The sequence below is a fragment of the Balaenoptera ricei genome, chromosome 1 (genome assembly GCF_028023285.1).
Source record: "Balaenoptera ricei isolate mBalRic1 chromosome 1, mBalRic1.hap2, whole genome shotgun sequence".
Taxonomy (NCBI): Eukaryota; Metazoa; Chordata; class Mammalia; order Artiodactyla; family Balaenopteridae; genus Balaenoptera; species Balaenoptera ricei.
Window position 1 is genome coordinate 113,074,288 of NC_082639.1, and position 20,857 is coordinate 113,095,144.

Consider the following 20,857-nt stretch of genomic DNA (forward strand, 5'->3'; position numbering starts at 1 on the left):
ACTCTTACACAAGTATATGCCACTCCAGTGCCTGGCAAAGTGCCTGGCACTGATGGCACTCAATAAATATTTGGTAAAAATGAACCTCGGAGGAAGGAAACCCCACCATCCCCAAGGTCTGAAAACAGCAAGTACCCATCTGCCCCAACATTCTGCACACCCATGCAGCCATGGGCAGGAGAGGCCCACAGCATATCACAGCTCACAGAGCTACAAAGAATCAACTTTATTAAACATTCAGGGTCAGTTTCTCTTTTTGCCCTTGCCCGTAACCTTGGCTGGTGTGAGGACTGGAGCTGTTGCCTGGTACAGAGTGGAAGAGATCTTGTTGATGTAGTACAGACCAACCATGGAGAAGATGAAGCTACAGGGTGAAGGAGAAAGGTCATGGTATAAGTGGGCATGCTGCCAGCCTGGTGCCTCCTAGAGCAGACAGACACCAGCATGAGGGAAAGAATCCAGGATCAGGTTTAGGAAAATGGGGAAGGGGACAGAGGGAGAACAGAGTGGGAGGGACGTATGGGGAAGTCTGGAACCATCACAGGAGGATCGAGTGCCAAAGGACAGGATGCTACACCCCTTACTCAGCTGTCAGGCACTTACCAGGTGGTGACACAGACTCGGTGGATGAGGCCAGATGCAAAGAGAGCCAACAGGAGGCAGAGGAGAACTGGGGGGGCAAGAGGGGACAAGGAGGGTGGTCAGAATGGATACACCAGGCATTCATATGTGGAGTCTAGAAGAAATCTGGGGCCCTCTGAATCTTGGGGGAACTGCTTGGAGGGGAAGGGCATGACAACAGCAGGAGGACCTCAGATGGGCTTACTGATGCCCAGAACACGGAGGCAGGAGATGCATGCTCATTACCAGCTCTGCCCCAAATATCACTTAACTTCCCTATCCTGGCTTCCCTCCGATAAAAAGGAAAAGGAAAGGTGACAGCAGAATCTCAAGGGCAAGGCTTGCTCCCATTTGAGGAAGAGGGTCAAGGCCTTTCCAACAGAAGCCAGCCAATAGGGATCAATTCATTAACCTGGCTGGCTAGTTATGGAAGTCGAGGGCCTCAGTTCCTGGACATAAGTTGGAGAGCAGAGTGTCTGGATACACACACCCATGGGGGCAGAAAAGGGTCTCAAGACATCTAGAGTAGGACTAGAGAGAAGATGGGAGGGCAGATAGCAAGGGCAATCCCACCTGCCCAGCTGGGGAGGGCAGGGCAGGTGAAGAGGGCCAAACAGCTTGCCCCACTACAAAGGTTTCTTTCAGAAGCAAATGAAGACAATACACTTAGAAATAAAATCTAACAGAGAAGTTCTGAAGCCGCTGTATGAAAGGAGCTCCGGAAGCCTACAAAGGCGCCAGGTGGAAAGAGCAAAACATAAGGAGGACAAAGAAACGAGGGCCACAGTGACAGGTCTTTGTTCTACCAGGTGAAGGCTTCACAAGAGATGGCATCTGTTGTCAATTTGGGGCATGTGGCATCCCTTAGGTGATCTGGCCTTGACGCCTAATTGGCTTTATGAACTTAATTCTCCATAAATAACTGAATCATCAATTCTTGATTAGAATCGTTTCAAAAGGAAAACAATCTGACAGTTACTCTAATTTGGTCAGGATTCCTGCTGACACAGAAAGCTGGTGTATCTAATACTTAGGCTCTTCACAATCATCTCAAATAAACAGAATTCACTAATATTGGGTCAATTTCACCTCGGAACCCCTCAACTGATTTGGCCCTTCTTCTTCTTTTTCTGGTGGAAACAAAGAACATCCCTTCTTGGATGTATTCATTACAGGCCCAAACCTGCCTGTTTCCCTCACACCTTCCCTGGGAACTGGCCAGGAAGTAACTGAGTTTCTTGCTTTCAGAGGCCCTCTCTTCTAGCTCCAATTCCGGGAGCTAGATAAAGTGCTGCATCCAAAAGCATCATCTGTCTCCAGACAGTCTTAATACACATATTTTTTCCTCCTAAAAAACCTTTACTGACTAAGCACCTGGAAATTCAGTACCGTGTTGGGGGAGGTTACTGGAGAGGGTTCAAATACTCAACCCCCAATTTTCACTTACTCTCAGGGAAGATCTTTGCTTGGAATCCTTTGCCAAAGACAAGATTCTCCAGATTATTGAAAGCCTGGGTTGAGGGAGTTAAGGAGTAGGACGTGCAGTGGGGGCAGAGATGTGTGGCTAATGGGAAGGGTACAAGCCTGCGTGGCCCACCACCCTTCCTACTCTCAAACACCTCTGCCCGCTCCCCCGCAAAAAGGATACAGTGAGAGAGAAGACGAAAAGGCCGGAACCAAGCAGGCCGCCCTGGATGGTGAGCCACTCGGTGGAGGCCAGCTGGCGGCTGTACATCTGCATCCCAGCGAAGAGCAGCAGGGACAGGAGGGAGGAGAGCGCCAGCGATGTGCCTGTACCCACCACTGGAGTGGAGAAGAGACGCAGAGTCAGGCCCAGCCCTCCCTCCAGGAGCCGCAGGCAGATTCGGCAGGTCCGGGAACTCGAGGGCCCAACCACCTGCAAGCACTCCCGGGACTGCAGCCACCCTCCCCAACTCCCTACACCCCGCGGCAACCCCCAAGAATTCCTCAGCCCTGGACGCCCCGAACCCCCCGGCCCTGTGGAAATGCCCGTCGTCTGGAACCCAGGACACGTCAGCTCTGCGGGGAGAGGACCGCGAAAGCTAATCTCCCCAAATCCGACCCCTACTAGTCTGCCCGCTGGGGTACCCCGCTGGTCCCGTTACCCATCATGCCCTGCCCTTGGGTCCAATCCGCGCCTCTGTACAAGAGGAGAGCCGAACCGGGCACGGTTGGCTGTGCGCATGCGTCAGCCCCCAACGTGGCCTTGCTTCTCCCCAACGTCTTCCTCTTTCTCCCTCTCGGCGCCTGAATGCAGCGCCCTCTTCCTGCAGGGAGGAAATATTGCGTCCAAGAGCGTCCTTGGCCACCACCCTCGTCCCCCGCCCTTCCCCGCACCCAGAGCATCTGCTGCCTCTCAGTGCAAGCTGCACTTAACTCTTCAAGTCACTGGGCCCATGGACTATAGCCTCTAGACCACTTCTGTCTTCTTTGTCAATTATGTCAGCTTTAGTGCCTGTTCCTCAAGACTACCTCCCCCATGATCATTGCCTTGATATCTCCCCTGGACTCTTGCCCAAACCAAAATCTAGTCCTTCCATTCTGGAGCCCACCTTTCTCTGAAACTATCCTTCTGCTTTATATGAGTAAGATTAGAAGCCAATGAAGAATTCGAACATAAGAAATGGCTCCCCCTCAAATACGATTCCATGTTACCCAGCCAACCCCACCCCACCCCCCGACGCGACAGCCTTCTGAGAACCACGTGGGAAAAACTATTTCCCACCTCCTACCTCGACCAGCGCCGTTCGAGGCTGGTCCCTGGAGCATGCGCAGTGACATCTCACCCCACCCCTCCCCACATCCCCACCGGGCTCCTGCATTAAGCCCGGGGTTCGCAGCCGCAGCCGGGATCGGGCACACAGGGGCGGGCGGGCATGGTAGGGCCATGGCTGAGGGTGAGGAAATGCAGGCCTTCACTTCCATCATGGATGCACTGGTCCGCATCAGTGTGAGTTAAGGTGGGGTCGAGGGGAAGGGGAGGGGGAGTATAGGGGTCCCGGGCAAGCCGGGACCTCGAACAGGTGGGGGTCCCGCAAGATGCTGGGATGTAGACAGGGGGCGGATGATGGCAGAAAGGACTGGGAGGGTCGGGATGCAGGTATGAGAGGGTAATCCCGGGGGCAGCCGGGAGGTGAATGCCGTGAAGGCGTCCATCTGCTGGGGTGTGAGGAACATGTAGCTACCCGGACGCAGCGGGTGGCTTGGGGTAGCCTCCAGCCGTGCACCGGGGCTGGGGCTGCAGGGCAACGGGGCTATGCTATGAGGAGGGGGCGTGAGTGAGCTTGGATATTTTCCAAGAAAACTGAGGACAGGTGGGGGGCGAGGAAAGGGCCGCCCCACGGTTTAGTTCCCAATTTGGGCCCCTCCGCAAGACCCCACCCCACCGCACCCCCACTCAGGGCTGCCTCTGAGCCTTCGGTTGTCATGGCAACCCGGGCCCGGCTCTCCCAGGGGCGGTGCCAGCCCTGCTCCCCCCCACCACTTCCTTCCCCCTCCCTCCGTGTCCCTCCCTCCTTTGTGTCAGCTGCGCCCCTGACCGGGATGGCTGCGAAGAGAGGGACCAAGGTGAGGTGTGGGGGTGGGGCATAGCTTGAGGACCCCCGCCACCAAAAAAGGGAGGGGTACTTCCGGTGGGGAGGGGGCAAGTAGGCGGGGCGCTCCTTTCCCCCTTGCTTGGGGAGCGGGTTGCGGCAGGCCGGGTTATGCCGGGGGAGGGAGCTGGAGGGCCGGATGGTGGGGGGCAAAAGGGAATGGGTTAGGAGGAGCCGGATGGGTTAGTGATGGGGAATGGAGCCGAGGGCGGCTGCAGGCTGGAGCCGCGGCAGGAGGACAGACTGGGTGAGCAGGAGGATGGAGAGAGCCTGGCTTTAGGGAGGAGTCACGCGGGGGAGGGGGGGCAGGGGAATGCCAGAGAAGGGGGCGGGGGTCCGCACCGAGCTGCTGAATGGGCTGTATCCTTGAGAGATGTGCCTGGGGCCGGCGGCCCGGAGATGGGGGGATAGGGGCAAAGGCCAGGTGAGAGGGGCTGCAGGTCCGGCTGGGACTGGGACAGTGAAGGGGGTGGGACTTGAGGCTGGGGTGACCCGAGCTCCAACCATCCCTCCTCCTTAGGTCTGTAGCTCTGCAGGAGTGAAACAGAAGCAAGAGACAGGGAACTGGGAAGGCCTGTGAACCAGGCCAAGGCTTGTACTGGGGAAAATCCATAGCTTGTCTGGTCCCTTGTACTTGTCTTGTCCATTCCTGAGACCTTTAGGTCTTTAAGGGGCAGTTGAGGGGCTGCTGAGATATGCCCAGGTGTCCAAGCTCTGACCCAACCTCCTGGTCCCTCCACAGACGAGCATGAAGAACATGGAGAAGGAACTGCTGTGCCCAGTGTGTCAAGAGATGTACAAGCAGCCACTGGTGCTGCCCTGTACCCACAATGTATGCCAGGCCTGTGCCCGGGAGGTGCTGGGCCAGCAGGGCTACGTAGGCCATGGTGGGGACCCCAGCTCTGAGCCCACCTCTCCTGCCTCCACCCCTTCTACCCGAAGTCCCCGCCTCTCCCGCAGAACTCTCCCCAAGCCAGACCGCTTGGACCGACTGCTTAAGTCAGGTGGGGCTGGCACCTGTGGGGTGGGGGTGGGGATGCTGGGATGTCCATCAGGAAGATGGAAGGGGTCCATCACTGGCCAAGGGCATTTGTCTGTTTTTCAGGGGGTGGAGATACTGCCCATCCAGGCTCTAATGAGAGCTGCGCTCTGGCACAATAGAAATTAATTTTTTAATTGAAAAGACTTCCCCCACTCTGAGCCAGCTATAATTTTCACCTCCCTACTTCCCGGCCCATCCACAGGCTTTGGGACATACCCCGGGCGGAAGCGAGGTGCTCTGCACCCTCAGGTGATCATGTTTCCGTGCCCAGCCTGCCAGGGCGATGTGGAGCTGGGGGAGCGGGGCTTGGCAGGGCTGTTCCGGAACCTGACCCTGGAGCGTGTGGTGGAGCGGTACCGCCAGAGTGTGAGTGTGGGTGGCGCCATCCTGTGCCAGCTGTGCAAGCCCCCGCCACTAGAGGCCACCAAGGGCTGCACTGAGTGCCGCGCCACCTTCTGCAACGAATGCTTCAAGCTCTTCCACCCCTGGGGCACCCAGAAGGCCCAGCATGAGCCCACCCTGCCCACCCTCTCCTTCCGCCCCAAGGTGAGCCAGCCCTTGCAGGGCCTGGGAAGGGAGGGGCATGGTGGCGCTGGGTGGGAGGGCGTGCCCAGCACTGTGGGCTTCCAAAAGGAGCCGGCCAGGGGGTTGCCATTGCCGATCTCCTTTTTCTGTAACAAAAAGGCACTGGACAAATCTTTGAGCGTCTTTGAGCCTCCATCTCATCTGCTGAATGAGGATTATAATACCTGCCCTGCAATATCTGTGCTTGCAGGGTTGTTGAAAGGATCACTGAGATAATGTTTGTGAAGGTTATTTATACACTAAAATGGTCTGTTATGCATTCATTCATTGAACAGATATTTATCAAGCACCTATGTGCCCGGTGCTATTCTAGGCGTTGGGGCTACAGCAGTAAACAAGATAGCCAAGGCTAATTATTAAGCACAAGGCTAAGATTACCATCATTATTGTTATTACCACACATTTCTGTGAGGTAAATGAAGGGAGAAGCAAGGCTAATGCCTGGAGCTTGCGGGGAAGGCTCTCCTTGATGCCAGGGTGTACCACCAGGTGGCACCATGGAGCACAACCAGCTGAACTCCTCTCCACCCCCCATTGGGCCAGCAGAGGGAGGGCACCAAACTGCTCTGTGGTAGGTCAGCACCCTTACACACACCACTGGCTGACTGTCTCATTGCTCTTTCTGTCCCTAGGGCCTGATGTGCCCAGATCACAAGGAAGAGGTGACCCACTACTGCAAGACATGCCAACGACTGGTATGCCAACTCTGCCGTGTGCGACGCACCCACAGCGGCCACAAGATCACACCTGTGCTCAGTGCGTACCAGGCCCTCAAGGTGAGGACCCCGCCTCACTCTACCCCAGTGCTGACCCACACTCACACCCTCTCACACCTCCTCTGAACTGCTGGCTTCTTTGGAGCCAGGTGTGATGCCCACCTCTTTCTTCCCCCTCAGGACAAGCTGACAAAGAGCCTGACATACATCCTGGGAAACCAGGACACAGTACAGACCCAGATCTGTGAGCTGGAGGAGACCGTGAGGCACACTGAGGTGAGGGAGGGCATGGAGGTGGGCCCTGGGCCCTGCCTGGGAGTGGGAGCAGGAAGGGGGTGTGGATGGGCACAGCCCAATCACCTGGTTGCAAGCCCAGGAAGCCCATGTAGGGTCCATGGATATGTCGAGGTTCTGGTTAAACCAAGTCATCAGGAACAACAGTGCCCCAGGCCAGGTGGTACCCGAGGCTACAGTGGAGACAGGGTGTCTATCACCCAGGAGAGGAAGAGCTTGAAAAACCCCAGGGGTGGAGCTCAGATGCCCTCAGGCTCAGCTGCCTGCTGAGGATGGTGCACATCCCTGGACCAAGGAGGGTGAGGCGATGGCTCTGATACCTTTTGCCAGATTGCTTGAATCAGCTGATATGGGGATGGGCGATAAGGATGGCACAGATGCTGGAAGACGTTAGTACAGTGCAGGTGGACATTAGTGTAGTCATGGCCTCTTATCTGGAGGAGTCCTTAAGGGATCAGGATTGATTATGGTGTGGGCATCCAGGAAGGTTAGCACAAATGGTCAGGAGTTGAGCCCATCTGGGTGTACAGGAGCCTTTGGAGCCATGAACCTGGCCCTATTAGAATGGGTAGGTAGGATTTCCCCAGATCCTTTGTGATCCTAGCCATGGCATGGTGCCCCAGGAGTCTGGTGCAGGTGCTGCCTTCAAGAAGAAGATAGTAAATGTTGCTCTCTGGGCAGGTGAGTGGTCAGCAGGCCAAGGAGGAGGTGTCCCAGCTGGTGCGGGGGCTGGGGGCTGTGCTGGAGGAGAAGCGGGCATCACTGCTTCAGGCCATTGAGGAGTGCCAGCAGGAGCGGCTGGCCCGTCTCAGCGCCCAGATCCAGGAACACCGGAGCCTGCTGGATGGCTCAGGTCTGGTGGGCTACGCTCAGGAGGTTCTTAAGGAAACAGACCAGCCTTGCTTTGTGCAAGCAGCCAAACAGCTGCACAACAGGTACTCAGGGGCATGGCACAGGGGCATGGGCTCCTGCGGGGTAGGGGCAATCGTGGGGGTAGTCCATGTATAAGGCAATGTCGAGAGTACTGCCCGATGGAGAGCTGGGTCCTGAGGATTTTCACCAGGCCACACTGATATCAGTTTGCCCGAATGGACAGGGAAGAGACCCCCCAGCAGATACCAAGGCTCTAGGGGCAGGCAAGGCAGAATCAAGGGGAAAGGTGGCTGCCAGATGGCAGTGCCTGACCCTTGCCTGCCTCCATCCCAGGATTGCCCGAGCTACGGAGGCCCTCCAGATGTTCCGGCCAGCTGCCAGCTCCTCCTTCCGCCATTGCCAGCTGGACGTGGGGCGTGAGATGAAGCTGCTGACAGAGCTTAACTTCCTGCGAGGTGAGGAGATGGCCAGGCCCCGTGCCCAATTAGAGCCTTCCTCCCTTCCTCCCCAGCAGCGGGCCCGGGGGGCAGCGCCCACCGGGGAACTCCCCAGCCTCCTGCCTGGCCTGGCCAGCGCCCTGCCCACCTAGCCCACCCCACCCGGCCACACCGTCCCACCGCGCTCAGCGCCGCTTCTCCCTCTCTTTGTTTGTAGGCTGTGGCCACCGCGGACTCTGCTCCGGAGCACCCCAGGCAAGTCAGCGGCCCTGCCCCAGGGGTCCTGCCCCCCACCAGGCCCCCTGCCCTGCCCTGCCACTCCCACACAGCCCGGCTACCCACTCATGGCTTCCTTCTCTTTCCTGCCCTGACCAGACCCCATCCCCGCCTTCCTCTCCCCTGACCAGTGCCCTCTGTCTCTCTTGTGCCTTCCTTTCTTAATCCTTGCCTTTCTGACCTTTTGTCCTTGTGACCTTTGCCCTCTAGACTTTCCTTCTCTTCCCCTTGACCTTGTCCCCTGCCATCAAGCTTTTGCTTGCCCTCTGTTGTCCCCTATTTTCTGTCTTGCTGACTCTTGCATCTATCTCCCTCCCACTTGGTTCCCTCCTTCCTGTTCAGTGCCCTCTTGCCTGGGCTTCAGTGGCCGTTGCCTGCCTTTCCCTGGGGCTCCTCTTTATTCATAGAATAAAAAGGGTCATAGAAAGAAGAGACACCATGTGATCTCATACCCTCATTTGACAGAGGAGGAAACTGAGGCCCAGAAAGGGGACGTGACTGGCCTAAGGCCAGAGCAAAGGAGTGGCAGACCGGGACTGGCATCAGGCCTCCTGTCTCTCCTTCTCCTGTGGGCTCTGCCCTGCCCATCCCTGCCCAGGGCCCAGACAGGTGTCTTCTCCAGATCCCTCTCACTCACACTCACCCCCCCGGCTCCCGCTGCTTTCCCTTTTCCTGCCCACCCTCCATGCCAGGCCCGCGGCCAGGCCCTGACTGACCCCCGCTGTCTCTTCCAACAGTGCCTGAGGCTCCGGTCATTGACACGCAGCGCACCTTTGCCTACGACCAGATCTTCCTGTGCTGGCGGCTGCCCCCCCACTCACCACCTGCCTGGCACTATACCATTGAGTTCCGGCGCACGGATGTGCCGGCCCAGCCGGGCCCCACCCGCTGGCAGCGGCGGGAAGAGGTGAGGGGCACCAGCGCCCTGCTTGAGAACCCTGACACAGGCTCTGTGTACGTGCTGCGTGTCCGTGGCTGCAACAAGGCCGGCTACGGCGAGTACAGTGAAGATGTGCACCTGCACACGCCCCCAGCGCCTGGTGAGTGGGCACAGGGTACACTTGGGACCCAAGCACTGGCAGCTGGTGCTGGGTGGGCCCCGGAGAGATGGCATAACACAGTGCATCACTCTCACTAGCTCTGAAGCAAGACTGCCTGAGTTCAAATACCAGCTCTGCCTCTTGGCCAGCTGTGTGGCTTTAGGCGAGTTATTCACCCTCCCTGAACTTCAAGTTCCTCTTCTGTAGGGATAGTAACAATACTTATCTCATAAGGTTGTTGTGAGAATTAAGTGAGATGATAACGTGTAAGGGCTTAGCTGAGTTTTTGGCTCATGGTAAGGGCGCAATAAATGTTGGTAAAGTGACTCTCCAGAAAATAGTGGGGACTCTGGGGTGTAGGCATAATAGAGAAGCATCACCATCCAAGTACGGGGCAGAAGAGTTAGGGGTTAAGTGTAAGGACCAGGTAAGAGCACCAGAGTGCAGGCTGGAAAGTGTAGGTGGATGGTGGTGGGATGTCACCAGGTGGAATGGACAGCAGTGGGGACCCTCCATGGCGCAGCCATGGGAAAGGGGTGGGAGGCAGCATAGTGAGTCAGCTGGGTCTGGGAGACTGATTCCTGTGCCCACTAGTCATCACTAAAACTCTTCCTGTGGTCCCATGCCCACTTGGGATGGGATGCCCCTTCTTTTTTCCTATGCTCCCCATTCCAGTTCTCCAGGCCCTGTTCCCCAGAGCCCCCTGCCCATCCCTTGGCAACTCGTTCCATGTTCTGAAATCTCCCAGTGTCTCGTGCTAACACCTCAAGTTCCCCCCAGTGCCAGTGTTTGTCCCTGAAGTCCTTCCTTCTGTCTCAACCCTCCCCAACTCCAGTCCTGCACTTCTTCCTCGACGGCCGCTGGGGCACAAGCCGAGAGCGGCTGGCCATCAGCAAGGACCAGCGAGCAGTGCGGAGTGTTCCAGGGCTGCCCCTGCTGCTGGCTGCTGAGCGGCTACTGACGGGCTGCCACCTGAGCGTGGATGTGGTCCTGGGCGATGTGGCTGTGACCCAGGGCCGCAGCTACTGGGCCTGCGCCGTAGACCCAGCCTCCTACTTGGTGAAGGTGGGCGTCGGGCTGGAGAGCAAGCTTCAGGAAAGCTTCCAGGGTGCCCCTGATGTGATCAGCCCCAGGTCAGGCCTCTCTGGAAGGGATGGGGGTTTGGGGACCTGGGTGGGGGAGCTGGGGACGGGGGGGCGGTGTGCAAGGGGAGGACACACTTGCTGGGATGGAGCTGGGAGGAGATTAGGAGGAAGTAATAGGAGCCAGGCTGGGGGGGTGGCTGTGGTCTGGAGAAATGGGGGCTCAGTGAAAGAGCTTTGTGGACTGATATTCGGAGTGGCTGGGGAAAGGGACAATAGAAAAGGGAGCCATCTCCACTTCCCTCCATCCATCTCTCCAAGTCTCCGTGTCCTTTCTCCCTAACACCCCATTTCCAACATCCTTTCTGCACAAAGCCTTTTCCCTCCAGTACCTCCTTCACCCACATCTTTTCTCAACATCCTAAAATTCTTCCCTTCAACTTTCCATCTCCATATTGTCTCATCCACAACATCCTGTTTAACACCCACCCACACATACTTTTCTCCCTGACCCCTTCCTCCCCAGCACTCTATCCCTCAGTACCCCATTTCTTCTAAATGCCTTCTTTTCGACACCAGTTCCCTCTTAACCCTATGGTCCCCAAAACCCTGCATCCCTCTAACATCCTTCATCTAAGACACTGATCCTCCCTCATCTCTCTCCCAACATCCACCTTCCCAGCTTCCTTTCTCTGCTCTCCCCCTCTCCCCAGTACCTTAGTCACTAATCCTTCATCCTTCCAAGATTCTCTAACCCTCAAAATGCTCTCTCAGCATGATATCCCAGCACCATTTCCTCACCACCTTCCTGTGTTGGAAGCTCTGCATTTCTTCAGTGTGCTTTAGCAATACCCTGTCTTTCTTCCACTCCCCCCACCTCTCTGGCCAATGTGCTTTCCTTTCAACACCCCTTTCCCACCAAACCAAACCCCCAGCCCTATATTTTAACCCCTGTCTCTTCAACATGTTTTCTTCTCAATGCCCAGAATCAATCCTTTTTTTTAAATTTATTTTTAAATTTTTTTTATTTTTGGCTGCGTTGGGTCTTCATTGCTGCGCGGGCTTTCTCTAGTTGCGTCGAGCTGGGGGCTACTCTTCGTTGCGGTGCGTGGGCTTCTCACTGCGGTGGCTACTGTTGTTGCGGAGCATGGGATCTAGGCGGTGCGGGCTTCAGTAGTTGTGGCACACGGGCTTAGTTGCTCCGCAGCATGTGGGATCCTCCCGGACCAGGGCTCAAACCCGTGTCCCCTGCATTGGCAGGCGGATTCTTAACCACTGTGCCACCAAAGAAGCGCCCCAAATCAATCCTTTGAACCACTTGCTCCCCAACATTCCATCCTTCCAACATCTCAGCCCTCTGGTACCCCCTCCCCCACACATTTACTCCACCCCCCAACATCCTCCTACCCAACGCCCACCCCTGCAGGTACGACCCGGACAGTGGGCATGACAGCGGTGCCGAGGATGCCACAGTGGAGGCGTCGCCACCCTTCGCTTTCCTAACCATTGGCATGGGCAAGATCCTGCTGGGGGCCGGGGCCAGCTCAAATGCAGGGCTGACAGGGAGGGATGGCCCGGCGGCCAGCTGCACAGTGCCCCTGCCGCCCCGCCTGGGCATCTGCCTGGACTACGAGCGGGGTCGGGTTTCCTTCCTGGATGCGGTGTCCTTCCGAGGGCTCCTGGAGTGCCCCCTGGACTGCTCGGGACCTGTGTGCCCTGCCTTTTGTTTCATTGGGGGTGGTGCAGTACAGCTACAGGAGCCCGTGGGCACTAAGCCTGAGAGGAAGGTCACCATTGGGGGCTTTGCCAAGCTGGACTGACCCTTCCAGGCCTCTCCTGGGCCCTGGCCTTCCAAGCCTCCTGAAGCCGGGTTATTCCTCCCGCAGCTTCTCCCTCAAACTCTTCCTCCCATGTGGTCCTGTCCCTTCCCCTATGTCTGTGTCTTCCCAGGGCCTTCTCTTGACCAAGGGAGTCTCCTCTGCTCACCTCTCTGGATGTCCCCCATTCTCTCCACTGCCTGTTAATCCAGGCTCCCACCCCCACGTCTCTGCCCCGTGACCTGCCCTTGGCATCTTACCCGAGTCATGGAGACAGCCCCTTCCCCATCCCTGCCCTGTGCTCCTCCCCAGGCTGATTGGGAGGGAAGGCACCTGGAACACTGGGCATGCTCCCCAGCTCTGCCCTCTGCCCTGCCAAGCTCCCTGACCCATCCATGCTGAACTACAGCTTTGGGGCGTGCAGGCTTTTTGGCTGGACACTGCCCAGGCACTCCCTGGTGAGGGGAAAGGGACCCTATCATCCTGCTTTATTTATTTGGGTCCCTGTACCCCCAGCCGCATGCCTCTTATCCCCCTCTTCTCCCTCTTGCATGCTTTACCTGTCCTGCACCCATGCCAACGTGCCAAGTCTCCCTTGGGGAGCCAGCTGAGGTTAAGTGTCCCCATTGGGTTGGGCCTGGCAAGGCCTCTGGTGCCCGCTGTTGCCTCCCCCTGCGGTGGGCACTGCTAGGCCTGTGTCAAGCAACAGCTGTTATTTTCATGGTTTATAAACAATAAACTGTGATGCCAGGCTTTCCTGTGATATCTTTGCCTTCCCTGAGCCCATTCCTCTTAGTTTCTGTGCTGGACGTGGCAGGCGGGGCGGGGCGGGGGGGCGGGGATCGAGGGTTCCCTGCTATAACTCAGAGCAGGGGTGCATGGTGGATCTGGCGCCTGAGGGAAGGAGGTCGCCAAGCCCGTCGCTTCCCCGCCTTCTGCCACACCTGTACCCAGCCCAGGCCCGAGCCGCTCGTGGCCGCCAGGGGGCGCATCGCTGCGGTGGCTGTTTGCGTCAGCCCCGCGACAGGGCGTCCGGGCGGCGGCGCCGGGCTCTGCGGGAATGCGGAGGGGGCGGGCCCCGTGCCTGGGCCCGAAGGGATCAGGGAACCAGAACCACTTCCCCATTCCCAGGGTGCTGGGTAGCAGACCCCAGAGCCAGAGGCGGGTGGGGCGGCCAGGGAGGGGCCCAGGCCCGGTGCCAGCCCCCGGATATGACATGAGCTTATCGTGGCCCTGTTGACTCTGCAGCTGTTATCGCCGCCCGAGGACTTACTTCACACCCGGACAGCTAAGAATAGAGCCGCCTGGGGGCACCGTGCCAAGGGGAGAGGAGGGCGCGGGAGTGAAACCCAGGCTCCGGGAAAGGGGAGAGCCACGGGCCTGCGGGCAGAGCCGGGTCACTCTGGCCGATGGAGCCGCCGGGTTTCGTTTCCTCCTTCCTCTTGCGCCGCCAGCCATGCAGGACAGGTGACAGAGGTGACTCGAGTTCTTCCACCAAGCACTCCTGCGCCCCCATGTCACCTACTTCTCAAGTGAACCCCGCTCCTTCTGGCTTTCTTTCCTCCCTCTCCTTTCCCAAGGCCTCTTCCAGACCCCCTCACACACATTTTGACCGCCCCTCTATCAACAGGTCACAGAAGACAGATCAAAAGTTGGCGGTCAGCGAAGAGGAGGCCCGAGTTTTATTCAGCCATGTTTAGGTTCCCACTCCCATCTCCGAGCTGTCCCCGCCAGTCCTCCTGGGAGCCACTGCCTCAGGCTTGTCCCCAGGGGCTCGGATGGGCTTCGCCAGGGCTAAGATGGGTTAGGGGACTTGGTGGGGCCTGTGAGGGAGACTGTGGGCAGCCCACCTGAATGCCCAGCTCACCAGCCCAGAACAGAGTTGGGGGCAAGGGGGGGGGGGGTGCTGCAGCAGTGAAGAAACCCAGGGAGGCAGTCGGCGCTGGCTGGCTGCTCAGCAGGCAACGTGCCCCTACAGGTTGGCGGAAGCGGCTGCCAGGTTCGCGTAAGAGAGAGTGCTGCCACCATTGCCTGCAGAAACCTAGGTAGGGGGAGAAGGGATCTAGGGTGAGGGGCAGAAGCTTTCCTGGGAGAAGCTTCTTCCCCAAGGCCCCTGGATGGCACCCCGCGGCTGGGGTGAACGGTCCAGGAGCCTGACTAGCTCTCAAAGGGTTAATTTGGAGAGAGCACCTGCTGGTCACCACCAGCAGCCAGGTGACTGTAAACAGGGCCACTCCTCCTTCTGCTCCCCCTTCACTCCCTCCCCTCGGCTCTTATCAGCTCCCCCTGCTTTCCCCTCCTGCCCCTTTTTCCCTCCATTCTCTGCTCCTCCAGCCCAAGGGGCTGTGTGTGTGTCTGTAAAACTGGAAGAAGGAAGTCCCCAGGGGGAGGAAAAATGGGGTCAAGAAAAGGAAACTCCTCTCCCCTCCCCCACTTGGAGTGGCTTTCCAGCCCCAGGTGGCCAAGTAATTATTTACTAGGTCCTGGAGAGAAAGGAAGAAAGAGGGAGGAGGGGTCTGTGCTTCTCCAGAGATTCCCAAGAACCTCCCCCTCACCCGGCACCCAGGCTCACCTGGCTTGGTGAGACTTATTCCCCAATTCAGAGACCCCTCCTCCCCACTAGCCTGTCTCAATCTACCCTCCATTCTTAGGAGACAAGCTGGGGCACAGGTGCTCCTTCCATGAAGGGCTCCCCTGGGCGCAGTGCCCCACTCATTTCGCCTCTGGGCATCCCAGTGAACAGCCCTGGCACCAGTTCAGCGGAGCACTGAATGCTCTTTTGGGAGTGCTGGTAGTGGGGGCACCCCCTACTGAGATCCCCCTTCTTCCATGGTCTCTTCCCAAGGCCCTTCCCCCAGAACTCCCCTGACCTCCAACCCCAGCCTTGTCAGGTCCTCATTGTCTACTGTCACTCTCACCTCTTCTAAGTTCTTTGGGCTTTCCCAGTACCCTTTCAGAACCCCTGCCAGCCAAAGCCTCTGCCTCCCTCCGCCATCCTCACCTCCTCAAAGGGGCTCCGTTTGGTACTGCCAGGGGGCACATAGCGCCCATGGGTGTGGTAGGTGGGGTACTCGCTCATAGGATGGTAGGCATCTTGGGTTGGAAAGAGGTCCAGCTGCCCATAGTTCTTTTGTCTGCACTGACACACAACCTGGGAAGATAGGAGGTAATGAGGGGCATGGGGGTTCCTTCTAGCAGAGGGACTATGGTCAGGGCTGGGGACTGAGCACTTACCAGGGCAATGAGATAAATGATGGCCAGGGCAACCAGAACACAGACCAGTACCAGCAGGGCAATGCCCCAGCCAGGCACCCCAGATCCAGACTGGGCAGAGGAAGGAAATGATGCATCACGCACTAAAAGGAAAAGCAGCGGTCAGAGCAGTCTCTCAAAGGAGGTGACCCTCCCCTTATTAGTGCCAAGAGGAAAAGCAGGAATCCAGATGCTGGAGAGAGAGAGGGTCCCGGGCAGTGTGGTGTTGGCTGGCAGCTGAGGAAGTGGTCTCACCACTAACTCCACTGATGGTCAGGTTATATTTGACTGCTGCTGCTTCAAGCTGATAAAGCTGTCTCTCCAAGTTGTGGGCAGTGGTACCCTCTCGGAAGGCCAAAGTTAATTCTACCACCACAGATCCTGGCCTGGTCAGAGAGAAACAGGCAACTCAACCATGGGTCCCAGCTTCTGGGTCAGCACACCACCCACCCCCCGCAACCACAAGTGCACCAGCCCCTCCCCACAGTCAAGACAACATCCACCCATCCCACATAGAGTCCACACCCAGAACTGTACCTGAACTTGATACCTAAGAGGCCCAGAAAATCCTCTTGTTTATAAGTCTGCACAAACTGGGGTGAGAGGGAAAGGACTAAGTTTTGATGCAAGTTCTTCAAAGAGTTCTGAAGGCTGCTTCAGGGGAGCCCGGTTGAGGAAAGGCAGCTACTCACCAATACAGAAATGCTTCTCTGCAGCTTCTGGTAGTAGCTGGTGCTGGGATTTTCCAGGGAAGAGTTAAACTGGAGGTTCGTAATGTGAAAAGACAGGAAGAACAGGGAGACCCTAATAGGCAACTGCTGAGAAGTCTCATGACTGGAGGAGGTCGGAGGTACTATGCTCTGGTTAGTGCTGCTGGCAATTGTCCTGGTAATGTGGCTGGTGCTCGGAGATGAGGCTCCACTGGTGGCCCGGGGTGAGGTGCCACCGTGGACAGAAGGGGCAGCCGAGCCTGAGGCAGGGCTGGTGCTCGGAGACGAGGCGCCACTGGTGGCCCGGGGTGAGGTGCCACCGTGGGCCGGAGGGGCAGCCGAGCCTGAGGCAGGGCTGGTGGTCAGAGACGAGGCGCCACTGGTGGCCCGGGGTGAGGTGCCACCGTGGACCGGAGGGGCAGCCGAGCCTGAGGCAGGGCTGGTGCTCGGAGACGAGGCGCCACTGGTGGCCCGGGGTGAGGTGCCACCGTGGACCGGAGGGGCAGCCGAGCCTGAGGCAGGGCTGGTGCTCGGAGACGAGGCGCCACTGGTGGCCCGGGGTGAGGTGCCACCGTGGACCGGAGGGGCAGCCGAGCCTGAGGCAGGGCTGGTGCTCGGAGATGAGGCGCCACTGGTGGCCCGGGGTGAGGTGCCACCGTGGACCGGAGGGGCAGCCGAGCCTGAGGCAGGGCTGGTGGTCGGAGATGAGGCGCCACTGGTGGCCCGGGGTGAGGTGCCACCGTGGGCCGAAGGGGCAGCCGAGCCTGAGGCAGGGCTGGTGGTCGGAGATGAGGCGCCACTGGTGGCCCGGGGTGAGGTGCCACCGTGGACGGAAGGGGCAGCCGAGCCTGAGGCAGGGCTGGTGCTCGGAGATGAGGCGCCACTGGTGGCCCGGGGTGAGGTGCCACCGTGGGCCGAAGGGGCAGCCGAGCCTGAGGCAGGGCTGGTGGTCGGAGATGAGGCGCCACTGGTGGCCCGGGGTGAGGTGCCACCGTGGACGGAAGGGGCAGCCGAGCCTGAGGCAGGGCTGGTGCTCGGAGATGAGGCGCCACTGGTGGCCCGGGGTGAGGTGCCACCGTGGACCGAAGGGGCAGCCGAGCCTGAGGCAGGGCTGGTGCTCGGAGATGAGGCGCCACTGGTGGCCCGGGGTGAGGTGCCACCGTGGGCCGAAGGGGCAGCCGAGCCTGAGGCAGGGCTGGCGCTCGGAGATGAGGCGCCACTGGTGGCCCGGGGTGAGGTGCCACCGTGGATCGAAGGGGCAGCCGAGCCTGAGGCAGGGCTGGCGCTCGGAGATGAGGCGCCACTGGTGGCCCGGGGTGAGATGCCACCGTGGACCGAAGGGGCAGCCGAGCCTGAGGCAGGGCTGGTGGTCGGAGATGAGGTGCCACTGGTGGCCCGGGGTGAGGTGCTTTGGTCACTTAAAGCCTGTGTACTGCTGCTGCTTGTACCAGAGACTGTAAGAAAGATTGTTAGTGTAGGGTTGGTGGCAGCTGTCAGAAGTTGAGGTTACAGAGTTGGGTTGGGGGACAAATCAGCACAAGGAAAAAATACATTCTCTGGCATCTGAAGAAGTAATGCCAGGAGAATTTGGGGAGTGGCCCCTAGGTCAGCCCTCCTCCTCCCTCGCTGCTGGCAGCCTCCCTCCCTCTTCCCATATCTGTCTGCTCCTGGCTTGTCGGGTTTCTCCACTCCTAAGATTTACCTCTCCTGACTCCACCGCCACCCCCTCCAGACTTCTTTCAGGACGTTCGCCTGCCCCTGGCACCCACTCTCCTGGGGGGCTGTCTCTTCTTAGCCTGTCCTTAGCCTCACTCCTTTATTCTTTATTTTGGCACAGACTGGGCCACCCCTGTCTGCAACTTCTGCCTCTTGGATGCCATCTCCCAGGAAGCAAAACCCACAGAAAGGCTGGGAAGACCCCCTCCCCACCTTGCGCCCCTTACCTGTAAGCACTTGGAATAGCAGCAGCAGGAAGAAGAAAGGGGCCTGGATGTCCGGTGTCATGGTGGTGGCCAAGTGGTGGGGAGGGGGCAGAACAGACTCAGGCAGGCAGTGTGCACGAGGTGGAGCAGGCACAGGCGCCTGCTGCTTTATACCGGTCCCCCGCCCGCCCTAGGCTCAGCCAGAGCAGGTGACAGGTGACAAAGCTCCGCCTCCTCCCCCTTTCCCTACCTCCTACCTCTTCCTCTTCCTCTTCCTCCCCAACCATTCCTGGCCCCCCAAATAGGGTACGTGGGCTCCAATCACTCGACCCTCTGACAACCTGTTTGTTTTCCAACTGGCCTCCCCCTTTCACCAACCACTCCCTGGCTCCAGAAGGCGGTGGAGGGAGTCTGGAACCTGACCTGGGTCCCCATGGTCCTATTTTAGCCCCAGGACAACAGACAAGGTGAGAAAAGTAACAGAGAAAGTGGGCTAGGTCAAAGTCCTGCACGGCAAGGCCGGGAAGCTCATCCTCAGGTCCCCCGCACCATTGCCCCATTCTCCCTGGGTCCCTTGGAGTCCCACTCTGGGGGCTGAGAAGGAAGGGGAAGGCTCGATAATGAGTAAACCAGTTGCTAGTTTTGGACCCCCTCCCCCCAACTACTTCCCGGAACAGCCCCACTCTTCTAACCGCTCTCTGTCCCGTTCCACACACGGTTCTACCCTGAAACCCACAGTCCCGCCCCCTGCCGGCCTTTCCAGCAACCTGAGTTCCTTCTTTGACTTTCTCCCTAGAAGGGGGCGGGGGAAGAAATTTCCACTTAAAGAAATATGAAATCTGGGTTCGGCCGAACCCTAGGGTCTTTGCTTTCCCAGTCCTCCACCTTGTAGCGGCGGCTCGCTGGCCGGGCTCTCCTGCCCTCTAGCGGTCACCGGGAGCCTCACCGGGCCTGCCCGAGCGGGCTGAGGGGCTGCCTCGTCCCGGGAGAGGAGGTTGGGTGGCGCTGCCTAAGTGGGGGCAGAGAGAGGCTGGGGAGGGCAGGCCCGGGCCGGAAGAAGCAGTGGCTTGGACAGAGAAGGGGAGGAACATACTGTACCATCGACGGAGGGGCTGGGAGCTTTAGGAGGGAACTCAGGCACGTGGGGGCGGTGTCTGGAGGAAATGGCGCTAAGTGGGTGGGGTCCTGAGTTAACGCGGAAGGGGCACCGAGGTATTTGGCGAGGGCAGCGGAATGTGGGAGGGAGAATGGGACAGATTAGTTATGTATTTAGGAGGCAGAGAATAGGTGGGGCGACAGAATGGTATTTAGGGGCACGGAACTATCCTTTGCGGAGCAAAGTGGTATTTGGGGCCGGTGGGCACAAGGTGATGGGGGTGGTGCAAAACCGTTTGTGAGCGCGCATGATTTGGGAAGACCAAGTGATATTCTGAAGGGCAGAAACATGTGGGACCAAGGAGTATTTGAGGCCACAACGGCGCACGTGGAGCTTATCGAGTCCCATCCGGAGGTCCTGGGTTGCGGTCTAGACCGACAGAAGCAATTACGTCCGCATTAGGAAACAATTCTTAGCCCCAAAGAATACAGATTGAGAAATGAATTTTAAGAACACTTCGGTGCGGCGGGATTGCAGGGAAGCCGGGGAAGAGGAAAAGGACCACAGCTCCCAGACGCGCGCGACTCCGCCGGCTTGGCGAGGCATTGTGCGGCAGCCAGACCCGGGTGCGGGCTCGGGGCCGGAGGGCGTTTACGTCATCGCGCCCGGGCGCGGCCGGGAGGCGGGGAAGCACCCCCAACTCGCCGGCTAGAGAAAGGGCGAGTATTTAGGTGGGCGGCCCCAAAACTTCAAGCCCTGGCGTTGCCAGGCAATAGCCATTCAGTTCGGTTGCTGGGACACGCGTCACCATGGCGACGGCTCCGCGCCGCGCAGTCTGAGTATTTAAAGAGCAAGCGCGCGCAACGCCCCGGCGTCTGAAAGCGGCCTTCCAGGATATCGCGGTCTCCCTTTCTCCCTTTCTCCCTCCCCCTTACCACCCTCTTCACCCTTTTCCGGGCGCCAAGTCTCTCTGGCCTCCAAGGTGAACCCAACTCCCCAGCGCGTCCCGGGTTCTCGGGCTGGTCCGGCTTCAAGCGGTGGAGAGCGGGATTCCGGGCCCCGGGCGGGCGGGAGGGACGGGACGCGGTGCAGTGTTGTTCTCTCCCCCGCCAATATTGCACTCGTCCCGGCCTCCGGCCCCCTCGGCCCCCCGGCCTCCCCCTCACCCCGAGCGGGGCAGCCCCAGCCCTCCTGGCTCTCGATCCCGGCTGCTCTAAGATAGACTGGAGTGTCGCCGCTGCCACCGTGAGTAAGTGGGGCTGGGAGGACTTTAGCCATCCTCCGACCACCACCCCATCCTTCACCTAACCTCCGTCCTTCACCTAACCCCCGTCCAGCACCTTCCTCACCGTGCCCCAAACTCAGCCAAACTTCCTCTAGATCTCTAACTTCCATTCTACTAGTCCTCTCCCCGCCTCAGGTTTTTTCCTGCTCCCCACACTATCCCGGCAAAATCCCTAAAATAAGTAATTGCACTGGC

At 58.7% G+C, this 20,857-nt stretch overlaps 3 protein-coding genes across 5 annotated transcripts; 1 reads left to right on the top strand and 2 right to left on the bottom strand.

Moving 5' to 3' along the window:
* Nucleotides 1-211: 211 nt before the first annotated feature.
* KRTCAP2 (keratinocyte associated protein 2) lies at nt 212-2,842 on the bottom strand. The gene is given in 6 exon segments (XM_059902054.1): nt 212-364; nt 604-670; nt 2,069-2,132; nt 2,270-2,424; nt 2,748-2,791; nt 2,793-2,842. Coding segments are annotated over 6 exon segments (486 nt in total). The 5' UTR covers nt 2,828-2,842; the 3' UTR covers nt 212-243.
* Nucleotides 2,843-3,519: 677 nt separating this feature from the next.
* Nucleotides 3,520-13,143, top strand: TRIM46 (tripartite motif containing 46). 3 transcript variants are annotated; one of them, XM_059902063.1, is made up of 10 exons: nt 3,520-3,592; nt 4,978-5,239; nt 5,480-5,823; nt 6,495-6,638; nt 6,759-6,854; nt 7,554-7,807; nt 8,079-8,200; nt 9,196-9,498; nt 10,334-10,631; nt 12,007-13,143. In XM_059902063.1, exons 1-10 carry the CDS (start codon nt 3,530-3,532, stop codon nt 12,398-12,400), a joined length of 2,280 nt encoding a protein of 759 aa, XP_059758046.1. In that variant the 5' UTR covers nt 3,520-3,529; the 3' UTR covers nt 12,401-13,143. The 3 variants fall into 3 exon arrangements, with proteins under 3 accessions (XP_059758046.1, XP_059758051.1, XP_059758060.1); XM_059902068.1 differs by lacking the exon at nt 12,007-13,143 and adding an exon at nt 11,263-11,607; XM_059902077.1 differs by lacking the exon at nt 10,334-10,631 and having other exon boundaries at nt 12,007-12,083.
* Nucleotides 13,144-14,049: 906 nt separating this feature from the next.
* Nucleotides 14,050-18,485, bottom strand: MUC1 (mucin 1, cell surface associated). The gene is made up of 7 exons (XM_059933025.1): nt 18,303-18,485; nt 16,342-17,813; nt 16,187-16,242; nt 15,905-16,035; nt 15,632-15,753; nt 15,399-15,548; nt 14,050-14,438 (listed from the first exon to the last, which is right to left on the bottom strand). Exons 1-7 carry the CDS (start codon nt 18,361-18,363, stop codon nt 14,370-14,372), a joined length of 2,061 nt encoding a protein of 686 aa, XP_059789008.1. The 5' UTR covers nt 18,364-18,485; the 3' UTR covers nt 14,050-14,369.
* Nucleotides 18,486-20,857: the final 2,372 nt, after the last annotated feature.